Source organism: Columba livia, chromosome 6, assembly GCF_036013475.1.
Source record: "Columba livia isolate bColLiv1 breed racing homer chromosome 6, bColLiv1.pat.W.v2, whole genome shotgun sequence".
In the NCBI taxonomy this organism is placed as follows: Eukaryota; Metazoa; Chordata; class Aves; order Columbiformes; family Columbidae; genus Columba; species Columba livia.
In genome coordinates, this window is record NC_088607.1 from 21,886,556 (window position 1) to 21,908,053 (window position 21,498).

The following is a 21,498-nucleotide window of genomic DNA, read 5'->3' on the forward strand; positions in this document are numbered from 1 at the left end:
TTCAAAATCTAATCAGAAGAAAAGATAAGACTCCTCCAACTCATATGGTGGGAGGGTGAAGGAGATCAGAGTCTGGAAAAATCATCAGCTGGATATGGGTCAAACAGCCTCCTCCCTTAGGGAGTGCCTCTGGTAACTAAATGGCCTTGGTACAGGTGGAGCTCTGTCTGGGAAAGCAGAGTTTCAACTCCAAATGTGCCTTATGATGAGTCTTTAGCAGCTGTCTATAGTGTTAATTAACTGGGTAATTAGAGGAGTAATACAGACCACACCTTTTCAGTATGCCAAGCAGGGTGCTCTGGCACTTCTCTTAATGTGTGTGCCAGCCAAGATCTAAACGCCTTCCTGACTGCTGCTGAAGACTTCCCATGCCTTGGTACAGCAGACAAGTATTTGCCTGGAGACCTTAGATGCCTGGGTGGAGGCTGAAGGGCTGGGGAGAGTCTCTGCCCAGTTGCTCTCTCCTGCCATCCACAGGGTTGCTGAACAGTTCCAAAGTGACAGGGAGCTCTGGGCATATGTAGTCTCTGGGGATCAGGTGCATTCCTCTGCAGGGACTCTCCATTTTGGTGGAGAGCTGGATCTTGCTGTAATGGACCTGCTGCTTAGAGAGAGGTGAGCAAAGACATGAATTTAATTCCCTTATCCACTCTGTTGGAAGTCTTCTGTGCTTAAGGCTTGCTCTTTGGTCCCTAGCAGGAGGGGAAGGGCACAAGCAGTGGAATGTGAGTTGTCTGTGGGGGAAGTGCTGGCACAGGGTGAAAGGTAGGCAACATAGAATTGCTTAAGTTGGAAGAGACCTTTAAGATCTTATAGTCCAACTGTTACCTAGCACTGACAAGTCCACAGTTAAACCATGTCCTAAAGCACTGTATCTACACATATTTTAGATACCTCTGGGAGTGGTGACTACCACTTCCCTTGGCAGCCTCTTCCAATGCTGCACAATCCTTTCTGAAGTTTTTCCTATTATCCAATCTAAACATCCTTTGCTGTGACTTGAGGCAATTTCCTCTTGTCCTATTGCGTGTTACTTGAGAGACTGACAGCCACTTCACTACAACCCCCTTTCAGGGAGTTGTAGAGAGGGATAAGGTCTCCCCTCAGCCTTGCTTTTTCCAGGCTAAATGACTTGACATCCCTCAGCTGCTTCTTGTAAGACTTGTGCTCCAGACCCTTTACCAGCTTTGCTGCCCTTCTCTGAACTTGCTCCAGCACCTCAATGTCTGTCTTGTAGTGGGGGGCCAAAACTGAACACAGTGTTCAAGGTGGGGTCTCACCAACATTGAGAACAGGGGGATGATCGCTTCCCTAGTCCTGCTGGCCACACTGTTACTGATACAAGCCAGGATGCTGTTGGCTTTTTTTGCCCACCTGAGCACACTGCTGGCTCATATTCAGCCAGCTGTCAACTAACATCGATAGGTCCTTTTTAGCCACGAAGCTTTCCATTTGCTCTTCTCTGAGCCTGTAGCATCGCGTGGGGTTGCTGTGATTCAAGTGCAGGACCTGGCACTTGGCCTTGGTGAACCTCATACAATTGGCCTCAGCCCATTGATCCAACCAGTCCAGATCCCTCTGTGGAGTCTTCTTACCCTTAAGCAGATCAATGGTCCCACCCAACTTGGTGCTGTCTGCAGACTTATGAGGGTGCACTCAATTCCCTCCTCCAGATCATGGATAAAGAGATTAAACAGAACTGGCCCCAACACCAAGCCCTGGGGAACACCACTTGTGACTGACTGCCAACTGGATTTAACTCCATTCACAACTCTTTGGGCCTGGCCATTCAGCCAGTCTTTTACTCAGCAAAGAGTGTGCTAATCTAAGCCTCAAGCAGCCAGTTTCTGGTGTAGGAAACAGTGTCAAAGGCTTTACTGAAGTCCAGGTAGACAACATCCATAGTCTTTCCCTTACTCACATGGAGGTTTCTTCCCCTGGTGCATTGTCCCCCTCTTTCTAGCCTGTTCTCCACCAGTGGGCTGTTAAGGGCTTACATTACTGCTTTGTTCTGTAATTTTTTCTCCTGCAAAAGTCTATTCTTTCCTTTCTACCTTCACAGCTGGATTTTTGGCTTTCCTTTTTCAAAGCCTCTACTTTCTTTAGTTGTGTCTCATTGACTTTTCTCTTTTACTTTGAGTAACTGCACATAACTTCTTGTGTCAACACCCTCTTTAGCCTTATTCCATACAGCCTGGTGATATGGCTGAAGTAAAGGTGGTGTGGGTTGGTGTAGATGTTGTCTTAGGCTTCTGCGGGTGAAGGAAAGCTGCTCTGGTCTGGACAGTGCTGTGGGCTGTGAATGAAGGAGAAGCTTGGGAAAAGCATCCCCAAGGCCAGCCAGTACCTGTCAGGTGAGGCTGTTGCGTGGAGCTGCTAAGGAATGTAGATTTTCAGAAAGAAATCACGGTGCTGAGCATCAGTGTGCTTTGCCCTCGGCGCCTTCACCTTTGGAAGTCGCATTTGCTGCCCTGCTGTGTCCACCCATTCTATGGCTTTGGCAGCAAAGCCCAGGAACCAGCACCTAACACAGAGCTGCTCAAAATGAACATCTATGCTTAGTGATAGCTGGACTTTCCAAAGGCCTTCCTCACCCTCTGAATCTTTGAGAACAGCACCAGCCTCAGAAGAACAAACTTGCGGCTTTGCCAGAGCTAAAGAAGTCATTTAAAAGCTTGGAGGTAAGATTTTCTTTATTGACAGCTATGCTCACCTGAAACCTTAAGTGTGTGGTAGCTGTTACACTGCAACCCAGGTGTTCATTAATGAAATATCTGAAAACAATTATCATAATAGTGAAGCTTTTTATTAAATTTCTTATGCTTGTATTACAATGCATCCTGAAGTGGAGAACTATACAATATGTTACATGTCATAAATATATTTATTTTTGAAAAGGCATGAATATATTTCATATAATGCTGTAATAAAAAAAAAGAGTGCTAGTTCATTTTAGTTAAAAAACGAAACACAACTATAATGTGAATGGAGGTGGTGGTGGGGAATACCAGTTCATGATGCTACGTCTTAAAATGCTTTAAGTTCAGTTTGCACTGATTCACATTCCTTACAGTTTCTGTAAAGCTGAAGGGATAATGGAGGGTGTAACTTAATGCAGGATTTTAGACCCCTGTATTTATGAGATATACAGACTATTCACAGAATAATCAAGATATAAATCTTTCTAGCTTCAGATGAAGCTAGCAAGATATACAGTGAATAACCAAGTTCTGCAGCAGCAGCTACAACTGAAATATTAAACACAGCACCTACTTTAGGGTGCTAACTTTGAGTCAGCACAGACCATCTTTTTTTATTTTTCAATTGTGGGGTTTAATTTATTTTTTTTTGGATGCTAAGTGACAATCCTTTCGAGTGCTCTGAAAACCAAACCTGGGCTGCTGCCTTCACTCACCCCTGCAGCCCCTGCAAACTATGGCTGCCCTGGGAGACCGTGGCTGGGGTGCTTTGGATCTCAGAAGAGATCCTGCCCTGGTTTTGAGGACTCCAAAGGCTCCAGCTGAGCAAGGGGGAAGCATCTGTTACTGAAAGGCTAAGCCTGCTGAAGTTGATCCATTCCTGACAGCCCAAATCTTGGTTCCCAGGCAAGTTTGGGTTGGGAAGGGATTTTTAAACAATGATTGCTTGACTTGCAATTATATTGTAATTTAGGGGGTAGAATAATGTTTTTACAAGAGGCAAAGTTGGTTTATTTAAGTCTTTACTCCCTGTGTGTTAATTATTGTGCTAGTACCAATACGAGCTGGTGTGCAGAGACCACTGCAACGATGTGAACTGCAGAAGCACGTGCTGCCTGTCCCTTCAGTCTGAAATCAGTGGACATGTGGCAATAAGGCAGCCACCAAACATGGCCATAGCGTTACAGAGTTGTTAATGTGGCCCAAAAGAGCAGCGGCTTATAAAGGCTGTGTTTATTTGAATGATTCTGCCTTGCAGCTCTGCTCTCCTTGTTGCCTTTTCCCAGCAGAGGGAGCACAGGCTGAGCTGTACAGCAGCGTGACTTCCCCACCTACAGCCTCAGGCTGCCACCTGCACAGGCAGAGGACTTAACTTCTCCATTAAAATTAGAAATTCAAGCCTGGTTTCCCTCCCCAGAAGATTGATAGCACAAGAGCTGAACTGGCTGGTGAAACTGAGGCGTTGCCTTGGATGCACCCCCCAGTCTCTGATTCCTGCAGTGCCCCTTCCTCTGCTCTCTGCAATGAGCCTGCGTGATGTCAACTGCTGCACAGGGTAGCACTGGAGTCCAGGAGCCTCTGCAGAAGGACAGGCCCCCAGGACTGGAAGCTAGGGGTGGATTCAGGAATGGCCTTCTAGAAAGTCTTGGCTTTACAGACTTGGTTTTCCAGTTGAATTCCTGTAAAATGGCACAGCTGGCCAAATGCTGCTCTGGAGGGAGGAGCTCTGTTGGGGACAAGCAGAAGCTGCAACTCAGCCCCCCTAGAAGGAAGATGCTGTCCTTCCAACAGCCACTTCTGCACCAGGCAAGGAGTCCCTGGTACTCTTCTAGATGCTGCTGTGTCCCATAAAGCTTAAGTTTATTTCAGCTGGACAAGGTCCCCAAAAAGCAATGATAATTTAAAACGTCAGTGTTTCAGGTAATTCTGTTCCTTACTCAGAGAAGAAGAATAATTTCCAAATCTTACTTTAAAAGTTTTCATTGGTTATGTTGCCAATATGCTAACAGCAATTTTCACCTGTGGCCTGACTTTCTAAATATACTTCAAATCCAGGAATGAAGCCATACATAGCTGAGCATGCATCTGTCCACAGACCCTTCTCAACTTCCTCCTTCCCTCTTTCCTTTCCAACACTCAAATTGGAGTTTCTCTATTGACAACTGTAGGATGCCGGTTGCAGAAAGTAACCCCGAGGTTCTTGGTTTTGTGTCCATTGGTGTTCCCTCTTTGCCTTTCTGAAACAGAAACATGCAGTGAATGTGAGAGATTATAAAGAGGTTTTCTGCATTTAACCTGTCGTCTGAGTTGGGAAGGTGGAAGACTAAGCTGAGCCTGGTTCTCTTTTAATCTTGATTATGAGCAGATTGTCTCTTTCCCAAGACATCTGGTTGGCTTATTTTGGGAGTCTTTTGACTGACTGTAGATAAATTATTTGTTGCTGTACTTCTTGTAAAAAGGCTGGATGATGTAGCCTATATGACTACAGATGCCTTCAAATTGTGTTTTTTTTAAAAAAAAAAAAAAGAAAGGGACTATTAAAATGAAGGTATATGGGCCAGTTCTCAGCTGACATAATTACATATAATTTGAACTTCAAAAATCTGGCCTGTTCCTGTCTGCACGTTGGACGGTGTCTGGATTAAGGAACAGGACTGTCTCATTTCTGTGCTGAGAAGAGCCAATAAAAAACCCCAACCCACAAAGAAACACATGCTGATTTACTTATTTTACCTTGTTCCATTTGACTCAGGTTATCAGAAAGGCCATATGTTTTCATTCTTTGTATTTTGCCCCAGAACAATCATGGAGTTCCTCTCGGTTTTCCTCAGCTCTGAAGACATAATATCTGGCCTTAACAAATGGAAAAAATACAATTAAAGTTGACAGCGGTCAGAATGCGTGGCTGTGTTTTGAGCATTAATGTGCTGTGCATATGTACCCAACATCCAAGCTGCATCCAAAGCAGCTTCCCCCTCTCCACTTTGAAATTTCAAACCAGATGCTGTCCAAATATTTGTGGCAGTATGCAAAAAAATAGAGGGCTACTACATGCTTAACTTGTCATGGAGTCACAATGTAATGGATGGATAGAAACAGCATTTTGTTGAGTGCAACCAGTATTTTCTGCTTAGCTGCAAGCAAGGGGGAGAGACTGGTGGGTGAATGTCAAATGGAAGTTAAAAATTCTGGCCTGAAGCACTAAATAGGAAGTGAGACATTCTGAAGAACAACACTAAGCTAGCTGATGGTGTGTTTCCAGCATATTTTTTTTGTTAGTTATTTATAATATACAGTTGAAATAAGTGGAATGCATCCTGTTTGGTTGTAATGGCTTAGTTATGTCAGGCCTCCAGGATTTATGAAAGACAAAACTTTTGGAACACTTGTTAAAAATAGCTGCTGTTTAAGGTAGAAAAGCTGTATTTTGGGGATTGGGAGGGTTGTTAATGCAATATTTCAAAGCTAGTTACAGAAAATGAATAGTTAGTAGCTATCTTGGATTTGAAAAAAACAAAACAAACCTCAAAGTCCTGAGTGATGTGGTGCAGACTTCTTTTTTGCCAGCTACTACTTTGTTTGCTTTTTAATCTTATGTTGTGTGTGTTTTGTTTTGTTGATCTCTTAAGTCTTTTACAATGAAATAGTCAGACTTCTGCCTTCTGCTTCTCAAACCTGAGTGCAGCATCAGATTGTAATTGTTTAACAAGGGCAAGTATTTGACTGTATGATGCTCCACTATCTTTTGAGAACAGTTTGCTGTCACTAAAACCAGTCCCAGGGGAAAGGAAAAAAGTTCTTGTCTTGGGGGCCATTTGAACTGGAAGTAAATTTCTTGTTCTTTGTGGAAGGATCATTCTGCAATGATTTGGGGAAGAAATCTAGTTTTCCTGCCCTAGGTCAGATCCAGGTCCATGTGCTACTTATGTTTATAACACCATGATCAAGTAATTAATGAGCTGGTTCTGGCCCTTTGCACAAAATAGGCCTTGCTTTGCAGGAGTAAGCATACTAGCAGGAAAAAGAAAATGAAATTAAAACCTGAGCCTGTTTAGAACAATGTATGACAAACCACCAAGTCTTGTGCCAGTATGTTTACCTTGGCAGGCCTCCCTCTCTCCTGCTGGAAGAACCAAATTCTCTTTACTATGAGAATTCTTTTGTGGATGTTAAAAAAAAAGAAAACAAGACAGAAAAGAAAAACAAAACAACTGCCCTGGAGCAGTTCAGTCATCATACTCAGGCTGGGAGCATGAAAGGGGATTTGCTTTGACCTAGTTACAAAAACAAAAACAAAGAGACTTTCTCTGATTGCCCAAATGACTCAAGTAGGACTGGGTGTCAAAAGCAACAAATCTCTGCTGCCTTCAGAGCCATATGTTAATATAGGGCACCAGGCTCCAACCTGTTCCAGTTCAAAACTTGGGAGATGCCTCTGAGCCCAAGGAAGCCCAGGTAAGCAGAAGCCAGCCAATTTCATATGCCTGTGTGTACAAACAGGAGCAGGAGCCAGGACAAACATGTGTCATAAGCTATAAAAAAGACAGTGGTTTTAAATGCTGAGAGTATCGGGGCTTCAATGTTTGTTTGCAAAGAGCTGCAGAGAAGCAAGCCATTCTTGCTTTACCATTGTGGTACTGCTCTAGAAAGGGTCCGTCTTTCTGTCCAGCAGCGTTTGCAGGGCTCTCATTGGTCCACTAAGCCTAACCTTTTATTTTAAAGGAGCCTGAGGGCAACTACGTATCCAAAAGGTGCCCAGCTTTTGCAGGCACCAGTGAAAAGCCCATTGCGAATGCATATGTGGGATAAAAAGAGCAGGGCGAATACAGATTGGGCTGGGGAATAAGAGCTACAAAGCAGGAGAAGAGGAAATGGAGGGAGATAAGAGGCAGGAGCAGAGGTAAGGGTGTTATGTAGATATATAGGAGAAAGTTAGTGGAAGAAAAGAGAAGGCCATTCATCATCTGCAGAAAGCAGCCTGGAAAAATCAGCTTATGAGATCTCTGGGGCAGCCCAGTTACAGCCAGGTAAAAGATCATCCATTTGGCATCTCCTTGTACAGCGTTTGCATGACAGTAGTAGTTGTCCAATATACATGTGAAAGTAGCACAAGCTGTTTCTGTTATGAGCTATTGGGCTGGCCCGTCATTGGAAGTACATCCGTTTAGCTGGCTGAGGTTCTCACACAGGGAGCAGTGGGCACCCCCTCAGTGCTGCAGAGACAGGGCCAAGCGGGGGGTTACAGAGACAGGAAGCCCAAATAAAGTCCTGGTTCTATTCAGGTTTAGAGGGAAGGTTCACAAGAGTTTGTATTTTTCCCCCAGCTGGTTCACCATCTATTTTAGATGGAACTGTTTGATCTCTTTCTGCTTTGTGTTTCTTTCAGTATCCCAAACAATAGGAGGAAGCTCGCCTGTTACATGTGCTTGGGCCCCAACCAAGTTTTTCCCAGCTGGAAAAATCACTCCATGAACTACAGAGGGTGTTTTGTTGGTGGTATTTGGTTTTCTTTCCCCCCCACCCCCCACCCCCCCCCCAGCTGTAATGACAAGATTCCCGGTTCCCTTATGCATTTCATAAGGTAGGTACAGACTGTCTAAGGGGAACAATGGGACATTCTTGAGTGCTTAAACAACTGCTGCTTCCCCACCATCACCCCCTCTAAAGCCTGAGGAGGGCTTAGGCACATTTGAGCTGTTCTGCTCAAGGTTACTGAGATCTCAGCTGAAAAAACACAGGGAGGTGTCCAGCTCCATGTAATACCCTGCTTTGGTGAGTAACGTACCCAGGCTCTTCCTGTTACCTGATTATATACACAAACACCCCAAATTCACCAGACCAGCTGGGAGGACTTGGCAAGCGCACAGGGAATATCTGCACAAGGGGCAGCTGGCAGCACTGTCATCACCTCGGATAGACAAGCATCACACAGTGTAGCTCAGAGAGGCCAGGCTGTAACTAGCCTGCTAGACCAACTCACCCAAGGGAACAGCACAGACCTCTTAATAGAAATGAGACACCACGCTTGACCCAAATGTTCACCCACAGCAACAAGCAGGACCCACCCAAGAGCACATGCTCAGCGAACTGCATCTCCCCTTCCTCTGACAGGAAACCTTCCAGCTGATCCCAACTGTCCCATCCTTTCACACATCAGATGCAATATGGGTTATCATTGCCCTGGATGAAAGGTGTGAAGGTGGATGGAGAAGAGCATTAACCTTGACTGTAATGCTTAGGAGGTAGCAGAAACACAAATAATTAGGCTACAGAATGGTTCTGACTGACTGTGAACATCCCCTTGCCCTGTTTGAGGGGAGCACCTTCTTTTTAGGACCCTAATGTTTCCATTATTCTCACACAGGTAACATTATCCACTTGGGATTCTGGAGCCTGGACACTAAGGAGGCAAATGGCTGTGCTGGTCAGGACCACCATACACAATGAAGAAAAGGTAAGGAGGGTTCTTCTCTCACAATCAACAACCAGAGCTAAATCTCTCACCACCTCCTCCCAACACTAAGTGAAAATCTCCCACAGCTCTGCCTTACCTGTACAACTGTGGGCAAGACCTCTTCAGAGCAGCAGAGGACAGCCCCAGCTTGTTCTGGTTTCTCAGCCGTGTCTTTCTCATAAGATCTTTCATTCTCCCCCAAGCATGGCTCTCACCCTAGGGAACAAAACCAAACCACAACTTTCAAGGACAAGATGCTAGCTGCTGGCAGACCTCATCTGGCCAACATATGATTCTTGGGTGGTGGGAAGAGGGGGAGGTGCTTTTTATTTTGGACTGATAGGAGTTAGGTCCCACAAAAGAATTTTTAACACCCTCCAATGAAGACTGGTGGGCAGCCTGTACCTGTATAGGACACAACGAGATGGGATGGATCAACTATCATAAATGCCATCCTCTTTGTAATTTGTTTGGTAACATTTCTGTGTCCAGGACCCTGCTGTTCTTTCTGACTCAGTGTTTCAAAGAGTGAGGGCACTTTGCTGAGTAGCTGCCTAAAGGCACGTTTCACCTCATTGTTATACTGAGCTAAAGGAAAAGATCACAGTTTGGTTTCCTACCTACTTGTATGCAAGGGTGGAGCTTGGAGGCTTTACAACAGGACCCAAAAAAATCAGCTTTACTCCCCTTTCCTTTCTGTCAGGACAGGTGCATTAGTATCAGCCGTTTTCAAGGTGGTGACTTTTGTAGACCATCAATTAGAAGAGATCAAGTCTTTGTTTTCCTGTCACGTCTACAAGCCACAGCTATTGGGCACTTACATTTGAAATGCTAATAGAGATTATCAGGAGGTCAGGGAGTCTCATGTGGCCCCTCCTAATGTTTGCTCTCTCAGGGCTGAGCTCATCTGAACTCATGAACTGAAAAGGAGGCGCAATGCATTAAAAAATTTAATGTTTTTTGCTAAATTGTTTTAAAGTTCATAAAGTAATGGCTGCAAATACTTGGGAACAGGAAAAAAAAAAAAAAAAGATCATGCCCCAGGAGTAGCATAATGGGGAGAAAGAATTCCAGTTTCAGTGAAGTTCTCAGACCATTGTCACGTTCGGGGTATTGTTCTGTCCTGTCCCGAGGTGCCTTCCCACTGTGCCACCAGCAGAGCAGTCGCTCCATGAGCTGTGGCCACCTTGGGAGCAGAACCTGGTGCCTGCCCAGCCGCACGCAGCAGCCCCCTCCTAGGGCTCTGCTAGATTTTCAGTTCAGAGCTTCAAATCAGGTCATGCATGGGCTCAGCTGAAAACTGCAATGCTGGTTTCTGTGCAATTGAGTTAATTGCCCCTAAATGAGACTATTCACTCATGGAAATATCAAACCTTTGTGTTTACTACTAGGATTAATGTCTGCTGTGGAAGGGTTTTGGAAGCCTCAGCGGTTAGTCCCTCATTGTGCTGGTGTTGTCCCAGAAATGCAAACAAGCACTCTTAATATCCCAGAAAGCCTGAGCAGCTGCCTGTTCCTGAAGGCTGTTTTCTGCTGTGGGGGTGGGAGATCAACGGTCCAAATGCGGTAAGTCATAACACGTGTGTGTCTGTTACTTTGACAGTAAACTTTGGGAATCAGTTCTTTTGTTCACGTATAATGCCATGCACTACAGGGGCCCGGTCCATGACAATGGCAAGTACAAGTTAAAGAAAGAGATTTTGCAAAGGCAGTACATACCGAGATGTTCTTGCTGACATCCAGGCCCTAAAAAAAAAGGCAAATAAAATGATAAATAATGAGACAATGAGACCATTTTACAGTGCTAGGAACAGTCTGGGCTCTGTTCTCAGCTCCACCCTGTAGTCCACACATGGCCTTGGTCAAGTCCTTTATCTCTTTACAATTCTACCCCTCAGGTGTGTGATAATCTCTTTCCTCCTCCACCTCTCACATCTTATTTGTATTTAGACTGCCAGTTCATGTGTATAGCACCTAGTAGCCCAGGGACTAACATGGCAGGATTCCCATACAGTATCTGCACTATAGAAGGCAATGGGACATTTCATGCTCAGGGTGCACAATGCAATACTAAGTGACAATAATAAGGTGTGGTGCAACAAGAGAGCACTAGGATTCAGTTCTAAGAGTGTGGATCTTGATCCTGGGGTCCTGTGAATTCGTCAGAGCTTCCCATGTGCTTAAAATAATGCTCATACTTCAGAACTTTGCTAGCCACAAGCCAGAGCACAGAGCGTCTTTCAGAACTGAGCCTTAATTGGGTTTCTGAAGTTCATTGAAATGTGTGCAACTGATTTGCAACTTTGGGGTGGAAATTTCATGAGAAGGTCTTTCCCGTGAGAGACCTACTCCTTCTTCTTTCCTGTCAGGCTGGGAATACTCTGATTAGAGCCTCTGCCTGGACATTTCAGCAATCCTGATCTCCACCGGAACCTGAAAGTGCTGAGGCAGCCACGAACAATGGGAAAGAAAGGGAGAGGAAAAGCATTCCTCTTGGCTTCCTTGGATTTCAGCAACACGGTTTCCCTGGAACACGCTTTGGGGACTGGAGCTAATTACACTGATATGCTGCCAGTCTGGTAATAAGTGTGGCCAGACTGACTCACACTAAATTTTATTTATCTAGTAATGAAGATGTGGCTGGTTTAATCTTGGTAGCAGCAGTACTGAAGATGCTTATGACAGTGTTCACACGTTGAGTTATCTGGAGACAGCACCTTGGCCCACACTGCCCAGCCCTGTTTGGTAGCAGACAGGGTTGGCTTGTTCTCCTGGCACCCCACCCTGCTCTGCCTGAGCAGAACTTCTCCCTGCTTCTCCCACAGGTTCCACTTGGATTCTGGCTCCAAGCCTGTCACTCACCTTTCTTAGTCCAGGGTCCTTTGACGGAAAAGCCTGTCCCTCAGCCATACTACCAGCTTCTCTGAACTCATTCTCCTTATTGTTCCAATTGTTTGACGACTTCCTGAGCCCCATCATGGGCTGGCTGTTTCCTGCATCCAAGTATCTCTCTCTTCCTGCAATGAAACACAAGGACTTGCTCACATTTCTCAGCAGTGTCCTCCTAGAACAGCCTCTGGGCAGTACTGCCAGCAAGCTGCAACTCCAGATGGGCTGAGAAACCCTAAGAAATTAATGGTGAGATGAGACCCCATGTATTTTCATGCCATAATTCAGTGGAAAGAGGGTAAATGATCCAATAAAGTGTCTGACCACAGCAGACTTTCTAATGTCTTCCTCATGGTCTTATTTTCCTTCCAGATCTCCTCTGAAACTGCCAGGAAAGAACATTTCTGAGGCTCAGCAGTAGAGATCCCAAAGGTTGTTTAAACTCTAACTCGATCCTGCCAGGAGGTGTGTTGATGTTCTGTATTTCACCAGGTATTAGAGACAGGCTGAAGGCCAAGGTTTGAAATAAACTAATCTGCCTCGCTCAGTGGGCTGGTTCACATCTAACAGTGGATTCAGAATTTTCAGCTGGCTTTATCATCAGTAGGCTGAGCCCAGCCTTTCTCAGCCTTCTGGAAAAGTTGGTCTCTGGATCCAAGCTTTGCAGCTGGGGCTTATTTCCATTTGGTCTATAGATTAAGTCATCCTCCAGGAATGTGTTCTGTGCCTGCTTGAGAGGGTAGGAGACTAATAACAGGCATAAGGCTTTCCACCTTAGATCAAATCTTACCTTGACTGGGGCATTTTAAAACCACATGAAGGGGCTCCACTAGTGGACTCATTGAGGTACACTAAGTTTCCAGAAGAGAGACCTATTTTATAACACTTTGTGCTAATATTTGTAACCACAGCTGCAGATCAAAAAGTCTTGCTTCACACATGTAAGAAGCAAGTGTTAAAATCCTTGGTGTAGACAAAAGGTTTTAAAACACATCTCTTAACTTTCCAGCTAAGGTGCAGTTCCACTAATACCTCGCTCTGTTTCCATCTGTCTTTCCTCGGGCAAAGGAAGTTGCTGGTCATCTTATTTCACCAACTTGTGACAAGCAGGAGGGTGCGTTAGAGGTATTTGAACTCACCATTGCAGCTGCTCAGCTTTTCAGCATTTGCTCCTATTTCTGGGATGATGGAAAGGTCAGAAGGGTTTCCAGTCTGAACCAAGAGGCTGTGAGGTCTGCTCTTCCCAGCAAGAAACGTCTTCATGTCTTGGTGTGAGCTGAGGAAGATGCTGGCAGCTCCACAGCAGCAGTGCTGCAGAAGGTACTCCTACAGCAGACAAGAAAAAAGTTTGCAGACTCTGGGGCTGCAATGGCCCAAGATACCTGGGCGGTGTGATGGTACAGAGCAATTGTAGTCGTTCTAGCCACTCATACCCAGACTTGTCCTGAGACCCATTAGAACCCAGACAAATTATTTAATAGTCTAAAAGGTTTAGAAGCCTGGAGTCAGTAATGTAGACTTTTCATTGGTTCATTGGTGTTCAACTGAAATTGCCCAATACTCAGCATCTTTTAGGTTTGTTTCCCAGACAGATTGACTGCAAGTTTCTAAACATGGAGCTGCTTAGTTAAGGCATTTGTGTAAATAAATAGATCCGTTACAACAGCGACTCGCATTGTAAGATAATGTTATTTGTTCTGGAAAGCGCACAGACAATAGTATCTTGTATTTTCATTGATGAGATGCCGTAGTTCACTTACAGTGAATCTGACTGGTAACATGTATTTGATACTTCTGCTGTAGCTGGTGTGGTGGGAAGGGCAGAATTTCTACCTTACACAGTCATGTTGCACTAGAGTTTAGCAGGGCAGGAATAAAGGAGATCTTTATCCAGCTGAAGCAAAAAGTGAACCAAATTGTTCATTGGTGTTTGAATCAGGACAGGCCAAATGCCAGTTTAGCAACTCTGAAGACTCCCAAGCAATTGACAGTTTTAATGTAACATGTCATCTGGGTATGTTGCCACAGAAGCATGGCATTTTGCAGTACCTATACCTTAAATTGTGCTTCGAAAAACTGATGAAAACTGCCTTTGGCCCAGGGCATTAAATAGTTCCCTGTAAAGCAAAGGCTGTGGAGCAGCCATGTTCCCTTTGTGTCCCAAGATTGAAATATCATTGGTCTCTGTGGTGATGTCTGCACAGCTCTCAAGAACAGCAGCAGGAACGCTGACCATCTGCCATCCTCATGACCAGCTCTGAATACCACACTAACCCAATTTCTGCTCTGGGGCGTTGTGTCTTCCCTAGCCATGTCTAGGGCATGGAAACCTTTCCATGCTCATAGTCTTCAGGAAGCATGAATGTGGTTTATAAAGTAGCCTTAGGACACCCTCCAAAAGACCATGTGGAGAGCAACCTCCATGTCTTGTGGCAGATGGGGGTAGTGGTGTTCCTCTTCTACACAGAGGGGCTGTGACTCTGAAGAGGGGGAAAAAAAAAAGGAGAGCCGCACAGGTATAGGAGATGCCAGCACCACAGAGATACCCGAGGGAGATCACCCAGTTTTGTAGAGCATATTGCAGGTGCTGAACATTATATCTGGAGGTCCAATTACCCGCTGAACGGTATTGGACAAATGCGTCTGAGAAGGCACTGCTGAGAAATCTTGGAAAATACCAAAAAGATCCAAGTTTCAAATATTTAAATGAAAGCACGGTGCCTTTCATTTCAGCAGGAGCTGGGGAGGAAGGGGCACATGCACCAGATGAGGATTTGACCCTGAATTCGCAGCTTGGAAGAGTTACTTTGAGCAATGACTCACAGTTGTAAAGCTTCAGGAAATCTGCTAACAATTCCCAGGCTCTATGTAGGAGGCTGCATTCCTCTGAGTGTGAGAGATGGGTACATGGAAATGATGGGCTATGCTGTTCTGCAACCTGACTCACAACTTGGCTTTCGCTCTGAGATGGAGTCAGTCACCTACTGCAGATCCAGTCCCAGCAGGTGGGAGAGCAGCACTAGGGGAGGAATGACACTGTCGGGAGAATAAAAGACTCGCCGCAGCATGGCTGGAAAGAAATAGCTGAGTGTGACAAACCCCTTCTATTCCTTTGAGTGATAAAATAAATAGAAAGAGAAGGGAGGAAAAAAACTGGAAGCCTTGTGTGATGGACAAAGAATCAGAGGTGGGGGTAGAGCTGAACAAAATATGCAGGGGCTAGAAAAATGCTGTTTAGGAGAATGCTGAATTTCAGTCAAATTCCCCAGCTAGCGCTGGCTGATAAAAAAATGACAAATGAGAACACTGAGACTTTTTTTGTCAGAGATTCTTCATTTGGCAGCTCAGAAGTACGGGAAGGGAAACAGAGCATAGAGCTGAGTAGTAGTACTACTGCTTCTCTTTCCCATTGTGTCTGTTTTGTGGGAAATTCTAGGACTTTGACAGTTGAAAAGAGCTTTTAATTCAAAACACCATTGCTAAGGAGGTTCATGGAAATGTTTTGTTTTGATAGCACTGACATGGGGAGTTGTGTTTTTGGGTAGTTTTCTTTTGTAAAGAAGTAAAAGGTACTGACTTCGAGCTGGCCATCGCATGAGGTGAGAGGGACACTCTTCAGCTCAACAGAAGTAAGCACAACTGGGAAACAATACTGAAAAAGAATAGAAACCCAAGCCCACCCTAAGGGAAGCTGAGCCCACTGTGGTGGGTGAGGGCTCCATAAAGACCAGAGCACCCAGCCCATATGGATGCGGGGTCAAGTAAAGTAGTGTTTTCCCTCACACAGACTTGGAACATTCCATCTGGGCCCTGAGTATATAATTTAATAGAAGATACTATGGTGTCTGCTTACCTCTTTTATCTGGCTCATCTTTTGCTCTTTCTGCAAGCTGCACATTTGCTTTTGGAGACGTAGGTTGTGTTCTTGCAGCTGCCCAATCTTCTCAATCAGTTGGCAAATGTGTTCCAGGTATCCCAGACCAGATCCCAGGGCTTTGCTGTTACCTTGGTTCACCTGCAATGACAGTGCATCTTGGACCAAAGAGTAACAGCAGAGCAATCCTCACAAGCAGCTGGGAACCCAGCACACTCCTTAGAGTCAGGTGGGCCACAGTAAAGACACTCAGGCTTCCTCTTGCAAGAGGCTTTGGTTACAGACAGACCTGAGCTATAGCATTGCTTGCTTACAGCAAGGTGCATCATCAGAGATACTCTTCTGACTGATCACAGGCTGACACAGAGGAAAACCTTCGGGCAGCCTGTTTCTATCCACCTCCCAGGCTAATTTTTGTCTTTTACTGGTCACAGGACCCTTACAAACAAATATAGTTCTACTGCATGGTATAGATACCAAGGTTAGTATGGCTCACTTAGCCCATAGCCCTTAGTCCAGTTCACACTAATGTGTACACCAAGGCTGAGCTTGGCTCCTACCCAAAGGCAGACATCTCTAAGTTGCAGTGATTTGCTGCTCTGTGACCAACTTGGGGGTACATTTTTTCTGCCTTTGGCAATCCGCAACCATTACGGCACAGGTGAACTCACACCCTCACCGCTGCCGGGTCAGTGAGAGGGACATGTGCCTCAACCAAGCTGCCAAAGTGAAAGAACGTCTTTGCACTGCTCTTTAGCAGATCCCAGCTTACATCCCTGCTGCTACTTTCACAGTCAATAGGAGATGCCTGAAGAAAGCCTGTGGGATGAATCTTGCTGCCTGGCTATGGCAGGATCACAGAATCACAGAATGTTAGGGATTGGAAGGGATCTCAGAAGATCATTTAGTCCAATACCACCACTGGAGCAGGAACACCTAGGTGAGGCTACAAAGATGTTCTGTACCACTGATCTTTCCACACTCAGGACCTGCAGAGCCTCACTGCTGCTCAGCCAAGGGCAGTGCCAGAGATAGACAGTAACCCCATGGCAGAGGAAAGGCAATGGTGTGTCCCAGCCTCCTGCTGCACAGCTTGCTGTTTCTGGCTCCAGGACTTCCCTGTGCACACCAAGTGTCCTCTCCTGTGCCGTGAGTAGGCTCTGCCGAACGTGCTGTGAACAAATCTACACACAGGCTCACTTCCACCTTGGCGCTGCCTGCTGATGTGCGTGTGATAGCAGTAAGTAAAATAAGCCTCAATCTTTACAAAAGCAGCGCTCTAAGTTTATCTTACTTCAAAAAATAAGTTCCCTCTACAAAAGCAGGAAGCTTACTCTGTCTCCTTTCCCACAACAATCTACATTTTTGGGGAAATGCCAGCCTTGGGACTCTTCCTGTCTTTTCATTATGTCAGAAAGCTCATGGTGTGTTCAAAAATAATCAACATTAGGATTTACTTCTTTTTAAACAAATGATGATACAATGTTATTTATAAACAGGTATTATTATGCCCAGATGCTTTTGTCTCTGAGGTTGGGACAGAGGTCACATGAAATCATATGAAAAACTGTGATAACTCTAAGCCAAGCAGTCATCCACATTCATCATTTTTACTTTCCTCTCAGGCAGATCCTGCAGAAGAGGTGACAAGATAAAGGTTATTCAGCCATGAAACTGAGTCTTCAGCATGTCTGTTTAGTGAGAAGGGGCGCAGCCCCAGGACCCACAGGGAGAATGAAACCTATGTGGCGTCTGCTGGCAAGAGCCTGATTCAAAGGCACTGTAACTAACGTATTTGAAAGCAGCTAGGGATTTGGGGGTGCCTGGCTTCAGAAGCATAATTTTCAGAAAGTACGTGAGTATCAGCTTCTGAAAATCTGATGGTTTTAAGCTGTTCCAAAATGAGTTGTCATTTTTTTTACGCTGTAACAGAATGGGTAGTCAGAAGTTCCTCTTTATCCTTGAAAATGCAAGATTTCTGCTACTCTGTACCCTCTCTTTGCATGTGTAACAACTCCCTTTTCTGACGGTTTGCTGTTGCAGTGACTGATGTCCTGTCATTGACCTAAGGAGACCGTGAGCCAAATCCATCGTGTTATTGCTGTAGAAACACAAGGGAAGACTACAAGGGACAGAGGAGCTCTTTTGGCTATAACCAAGAAAGCGTGTGACCTCTTTCAGTTAAAGACCCTCTTTTTGTTCCATGTTTGTCCTATGCTTAATATTTCAAGGTCCTGCTTTGTGTTTATGGCTGCTATGTTTATAGGGCAAAATGGGCAGCGGGGGGAGAAGGTGTCCCTAATTTCCAGTGGTCTGTGTCTAGGGCTGAAGGCACTTGAAAGCAAAAGTATGTTTGGGGCAGACATGGAGAAAATCTGGGTTTTAGCAAAAGTTAGAGAGAAATTCCAACTCCTGACAATGAATACAGGTCCCCAGAAAATGAGAGGGAAAAAAGTATAGAGCAGTTATGTCTTGTGGAGAGGTGGATTTACCCCTGTGGAGGACCTAAATCAGATTGAAGGTTGGAATCAATATGCTTGGAGGCCCCTGTTTCACAGCCATCCTTCAGAGCCTGCTGAGAGCAGGAAGTTTAGGTTATTTAATAGGAAATTAATTTGCATTTTATTGAAGGGATCCCAGCAAGCACATATGGCAAATCAGGCAGAGCCTGCCCATCCCTTCAGGGCCAGCCACCTCTGTGGTCAGCATGCAGGGGTAAAAGCTTTTAAGGGGAATGCTTCACCTTGCCTGCCCTGCCACAAGGCCCGATTAGCATCAGGTTTGCTCAGATATGACAGGCGTTCAATACATAAAATTTGCGTAATTTAGCTGGTTGGCCCCAAAATGATTGCTCAAAGAGGGCCTCTCTAGAGACACTTCCAGGACTTTGTTTTCCATAGAATGGAAATACCTAAAAAGCCCTCACCATCTTCTGGTCATGCCAACTGTGGCATAAAACCTGCTCTGTCACATTCTGGTCTAAATATTTTCCTCACAGCACCTGTGAGAGAGTTTTATGCCAGCAGTGGAGTATGAGCAACCACAGGAAAACTGCAAACATTTTCCAGGATAGGTCTCTTCTAGTCTCTGTCGTCCCAGTTGAAGCTTCCCAAAACACTCACCTAACAGGACTGAAATTTTTCCCGTTCCCCACATGGGGATAAACAGGTGCCAGATTTTGCCTTCAGGTACATCAGACTGAACCAGACCCTTGTATGGAATAAAAGGAATCCAAGGCTCTCAGCTATACTATACTGAGTTACTCCCATTACGGATTTAACTCTGTAGAGTTAAGGTGCACTACACTGCCTTTACACCAGTGTAACTAAAAAGAAATCTCTGCTCTTTTGAGTGTTCACTTGACTAAGTTTTGGGGACAGGTTTTCAGTATATGTAGCCCTACTCGGCTGCCAATAAACCATCACAGTTGTGCTCGCCTACAGATTTCTTTGGAAGCACAAAAAACACAGGATCAACACCTGCACTGGGAACTTTGCCTTATCTAGAGCACTCCAGTCAATATTTTGACTGGTGTAAAATCACCTGTTTCCTCTGAAGCCACCAGAGTCACAGAGCTGGGAGCTTTTCTTCAATTATGCTCAATGAAAAACTGTCCTGTGCTGGACCTGCAAGCAGGAGCTGAGGCTGGCAGGCAGGACCAGCTTGCAGGCGAAGTTCTTCATTCAGATGGGAGCTTGCTGATGTTTCTTGCAGTGACTTAAGTTTCTGCACTTCTTGTGATGCTCTTCACTTTCTCATGTGGCTAGTTTTGGGTTGTACCACGCCCTGTTCTCCCGTAAATCCCTCCCCACCCACTCCTGCCACACGAGTGTGGCCAGTCCAGAGGCAGGACGGTCACTGCGCTGACAGCCAAGGAACAGAATTACAAACCTCCCATCACAGATTTGGAGCAACTGATTAGTGACGCCACGGGCTGAGTGGGAAGCGTTTGTCACTGGAAGCTGACAGCACCAAAAGGCTCATGAATAACAGGAAAGAGATGGATCGTGTGGTGTATTTCTGAGAGCTCCACCCAGCTGCCCAGGAGGGGCTGTGCTTGCTGATAGCTTCTGGTTTCCTCTGAGCAGCATGCACAGGCTGACCAGCACAGGTTTCTCTATCCTTCCCCTGAACTGTACCATGCTCTGAAGAGCAGTATTTTGACCACTTTGGCCCAAGATAATTAGCAGTGTGTGAATAATGTGTTTTGGGTTTTTTTTATTTGATGTCAAAAATGCTCACACCCTCTCTCTTCTTCTAAGCACATGGGCTGACTTTAAATGTAAACTTTTTGGAGTGTGAGGAAGTGTTTGCAAAGCAAAAGCATCAAAAGCTATGTATCTTCAAACTGACCCCAAACATTTAATCTGGCTTGAAAGGAAATGCTTTTATTTAGGCTTCAAAGTTCTTTCATTTGTTGTTTGACAGCTTCCACTTTCTTTCATCTTTCTTAATGTAGGCAAATTTCAAAATAACGACAGTTCAACACAGAAGATCAGAAAGCTTTGTTTAAGAAATGCCAGACTGAAATGATCTGATGTATATTTTCAGCTGAAGCTATTCATCAAATGAATCCAAACAGTCAAAACATTTGGTCATTTCCAGTCTCTTTTTTAGCATTTTCCTCCCTATTCTCTTGGAAGTAGCCTCAGCAGTGAGGGAGGCCAGGAGGACACCAAGGAACATCCTCATCCAGCAATGAATCCTTGCTCGGCTGCGGTGTGCCGGCAAGCACAGCGCCAGTGGCGTTGCCACAGCCAGCTGGGCTGGGAAATCTCCACTGCTTTCCTGTTACTTGAAAGTTAAATTTCCAAACCAGGAACAGAACAGAGGAAGTAGCTGTCACCTATAATTAAATAATTCTCTCATCTGGCATCAAATAGAGATGCAAGAGTGCTTATTCTGGCTTACATCAACATGAATTTAATGCAGCAAGAATTGATTCAATTGAACAACTTCGTCTACCGTGTTCTTTGCCAAGCAGAGTGGGGATACCCTGTACTGGCCTGCTATCTTTCAGACAACACTGATTGCATTTCCAGGGGTACCTGAGTCCCTGGCACAACATCAGGAGGTTGGCTTCTAAGTAGTGTTGTATCTTGGACAGGTTACAGACAAATGTGAAAACCACAGAGTAAGGCCGGAGCAGAGCCTCAGCTGGGGTGGACCAAGGTGTATCCCTCAGCTGTATGGGCAGATAATCATCTGGACATTGTTTCTGGGTGTATCTCACTCTGTCCTGCCTCTGTCGTATGACAGTGAGGACAGGCCACCTTCATGCAGGTTTGGCGAGGCAGAGGCGCTGCTGCTGCAGGAGGCTGTCGTTCTGCTCCGAGGCACACAGTGCAGCAGCAGCCACAGGGCTCTGCAGCAGCCCTGGGCATCTCTTGCCCCAGCCAGCCTGGGTGCTACCTGGCATCCCAGCAGTTTGAAGAGCACCGCTCTTGAGATGCAGCAGCCTGAAGGTGCTCCCTGAAGAGGGGCAAACCTCCCCAGCATCTAGGTCACAGCTGTATTTATACAGCTCAAAAAGCAAACAAAGAAAAGTGCTCTGGGGTACAGAGCTTTAGCACTCAGCCACT

The 21,498-nt window shown here is 45.3% G+C and overlaps 1 protein-coding gene and 1 long non-coding RNA gene across 5 annotated transcripts in view; one reads left to right on the forward strand and one right to left on the reverse strand.

Moving 5' to 3' along the window:
- Positions 1-484: 484 nt before the first annotated feature.
- LOC135579832 (uncharacterized) lies at positions 485-8,216 on the forward strand. The gene is made up of 3 exons (XR_010473634.1): positions 485-615; positions 2,616-2,681; positions 8,086-8,216. It is a non-coding gene; the product is annotated as an uncharacterized LOC135579832 (long non-coding RNA).
- LOC102098332 (uncharacterized) overlaps positions 2,785-21,498 on the reverse strand; it is a 31,651-nt gene continuing 12,937 nt past the window's right edge. For all 4 annotated transcript variants that reach the window (XM_065068484.1, XM_065068483.1, XM_005500047.3 and 1 more), the window contains exons 3-9: positions 15,896-16,057; positions 13,182-13,368; positions 12,016-12,170; positions 10,873-10,899; positions 9,251-9,369; positions 5,433-5,552; positions 2,785-4,936 (exon numbers count right to left, since the gene is read on the reverse strand). In XM_065068484.1, the coding sequence (XP_064924556.1) occupies positions 5,456-5,552; positions 9,251-9,369; positions 10,873-10,899; positions 12,016-12,170; positions 13,182-13,368; positions 15,896-16,057 (747 nt within the window). In that variant the 3' untranslated portion in view covers positions 2,785-4,936; positions 5,433-5,455. The remainder of the gene's footprint in view (positions 4,937-5,432; positions 5,553-9,250; positions 9,370-10,872; positions 10,900-12,015; positions 12,171-13,181; positions 13,369-15,895; positions 16,058-21,498) is intronic.